This window comes from Palaemon carinicauda, unplaced genomic scaffold (assembly GCF_036898095.1).
Source record: "Palaemon carinicauda isolate YSFRI2023 unplaced genomic scaffold, ASM3689809v2 scaffold417, whole genome shotgun sequence".
NCBI classification, from domain to species: domain Eukaryota; kingdom Metazoa; phylum Arthropoda; class Malacostraca; order Decapoda; family Palaemonidae; genus Palaemon; species Palaemon carinicauda.
Genome location: NW_027171670.1, coordinates 54,024 through 56,533, shown reverse-complemented (window position 1 = coordinate 56,533; position 2,510 = coordinate 54,024). Strand labels below are relative to the sequence as shown.

The following is a 2,510-nucleotide window of genomic DNA, read 5'->3' as shown; positions in this document are numbered from 1 at the left end:
GCGAAGAAGCCTATCTTTAGGATAAATGAAGGGATCTAGTTTATAAATGATACTGCTACTACAAAGTCCTCGGCCCCTTGATCCTTCGCTCTTTTGTAAGAGTGTCACTTCTTTACTAGAAGTTTTCTTCTGGATATATCTGATGACTGTTTTTCCTTCAGCATCTAATTCTTCTGCTTTAATTGAACCATGAAGTCTAGCTTGTCTCTTAGATTTCAGTATAGAAAAAAAGACGGTGATACACAGCAACTGCCATCCTCAATCGATGACAGGAAGAATAATACTTAAGAAACTTATCAACAGCATTTCTCTACCCATCTTCTGGAGGCACTGCAAAACTTGTAGATCCTTCCAATTCAGCCACACCTTGGGGCATATAATTTTTTCACAGCTCCTCTGGTCCTCTAAGAAAATATGGGCCATCATATGTGAAACCTATTGATGCAATATCAGCAGGATTCTCTTTACTCTGAACATATCTCCACTGTGTATTTTCAGAGAAATTCTTAATTACTTTCACTCTATTTGCAACAAATATAGGAAATCTCTTTCTATCATTAAAAATATAATGAAGAACTGTTGTAGAATCTGTGATAGAAAGTCTGGTCCAATGTAATCTGCAGCTCTTTCTAAATGTGTTGTGTGAGATTTATGGACACCACTGCAGCAGTCAATTCCAGTCGGGGTATGGTTGTTGCCTTTACAGGACACACTCTAGACTTTCCCATCAGCAGAGCAGTAGAAATCCTCCCACTGTTATCGGAAAGTCTTATGTATGCTGCAGCACCGTAGCCTTCATTACTAGCATCTGAAAACATGTGCAGCTCTGTGGAAGTCACTGTACCATATGCCTTTGGTTTGACAAATCTTTGAATCTTTAAGTTACCCAGGATTGGTAAATCATGAAGCCATCTTCTCCAGGGTTTCAGGTATTTTTCGGGAATAACATCATCCCATCCCAAGCTGCTATCCTGACAAACTTCGCGAAGAATTCTCTTAGCTGGCAAAAGAAAAGGAGCCACAGAACCATGAAGATCATAGAGGGAACTTACTGTTGACAAAATACCTCTCCTTGTAAGTGGTTTTGGGTCTAAGCTTGCGGAGAAAGAAAAGTAGTCATTTTCAATATTCCACTGAAGACCAAGAGCTCTTTCTACATGAAGTTCATCATAGTCAAGATCACATGTTTGAAGATCTTTTGAACAGTCCTCTTTTGGGATTGATTTCAACACCAGCTTGCTGTTACTCACAAACTTTGTCAGCCGAAAACCTCTTTCCTTCAATGCTGCTGTAACGCCTTTCACAAGTCATAATGCCTGCTCTTCTGAAGGTACAGACTTTAAATAGTCATCCACATAAAAATTAGTCTTAATGGTGCGTTCTACATCTGGACCATACTTATCTCCAGCATGGTCAGCTGCTGCCCTCAAAGCATAATTGGTGATGCCAGGTGATGATACTGCTCCAAAGATATGACCACCCATTTGATACTCTGTAAGTTCGCTTTTAAGCTCACCACCAGGCCACTATAAGAATCTTAGGTATTTATGTTGAACCTTTGGTACCTGAACATGGTAAAACATAGATTTTATGTCACCCATCAAGGCCACCCTTTCTAGACGAAATCTGATAAGCACTCCAATTACGGAATTAGTCATATCAGGACCTTGCATCAACTTGTCATTAAGGAAACTTCCCTGGTGTGTAGCACTACAGTCAAACACTACTCTAATCTTATTTGGCTTATTTTGGATGGTAGACACCGTGATGAGGTAAATACCTTCCTGCTTGTTCATCATACGACTGATCCTCCAGAACCTTATAAGCATATCCTTCAGACACCAATTTTTCAACTAATTTCACATAATCTTCATGGTACTTTGGATTTAGTTTCCTTTTTCTTCTTTGCCATTGTTCTGGTTTCACTGCCTGTTCTCTATTGTCTACCAAGTTAACTTTATTGGTTCTAAATGGTAGGGGAAGCTGGTAGTATCCATTGGTAAACTGAATGTTTTCTGCCACTTCTTTGAGGAACTGTTGATCATCTTTTGACACACCCTTTTCATCAGGAACTCTACCAACATCTTTCTCACTAAAGTCTCTTTCAAACATATGGACCACAGTTGCAGGATGAAAACACTCCTTTACCCTTTCAACTTCCAGAAGAAAAACATGGTGACATGAAATACTGTTCTTCTCTGAAGAGTATTTAAAATGTAGAGGGGCACTAACAGTCCATCCATGGTGGTAAAGAACTGCATAAGAATCTTGACCCTAGGCTGGAAGCACCTCTATGGGTTGCAGTGCTTTAGGGCAATTACTGCCAATCAACAAACCAATCTCCAGATCTGCTCTATAATCAGGAATTAGATCAGCAATATTCCTCAGACCGGCTAAATTCTTTTAGCAATTTTGGTTTTGGTATCTGTTGATGACTCACTGGGATATCTTGACGAGTAAAGGTTTTTGGCAGATCAATAGTGTTCTTTTCTTCCATATCTGTAACACAA

The 2,510-nt window shown here is 39.4% G+C and overlaps 1 protein-coding gene across 1 annotated transcript; it reads right to left on the bottom strand.

Moving 5' to 3' along the window:
- Window positions 1–629: 629 nt before the first annotated feature.
- On the bottom strand, window positions 630–1,484 carry LOC137636862 (uncharacterized). The gene is made up of 2 exons (XM_068369215.1): window positions 1,339–1,484; window positions 630–1,095 (listed from the first exon to the last, which is right to left on the bottom strand). Exons 1-2 carry the CDS (start codon window positions 1,482–1,484, stop codon window positions 630–632), a joined length of 612 nt encoding a protein of 203 aa, XP_068225316.1.
- Window positions 1,485–2,510: the final 1,026 nt, after the last annotated feature.

Coding starts and splice junctions, on each gene's coding strand:
- LOC137636862 (XM_068369215.1), bottom strand. CDS start 1,484: ATGGGTGGTCATATCTTTGGAGCAGTATCATCACCTGGCATCACCAAT. Junction 1,096..1,338: donor TATGTGGATGACTATTTAAA/GTCTGTACCTTC, acceptor TTTCTCCGCAAG/CTTAGACCCAAAACCACTTA.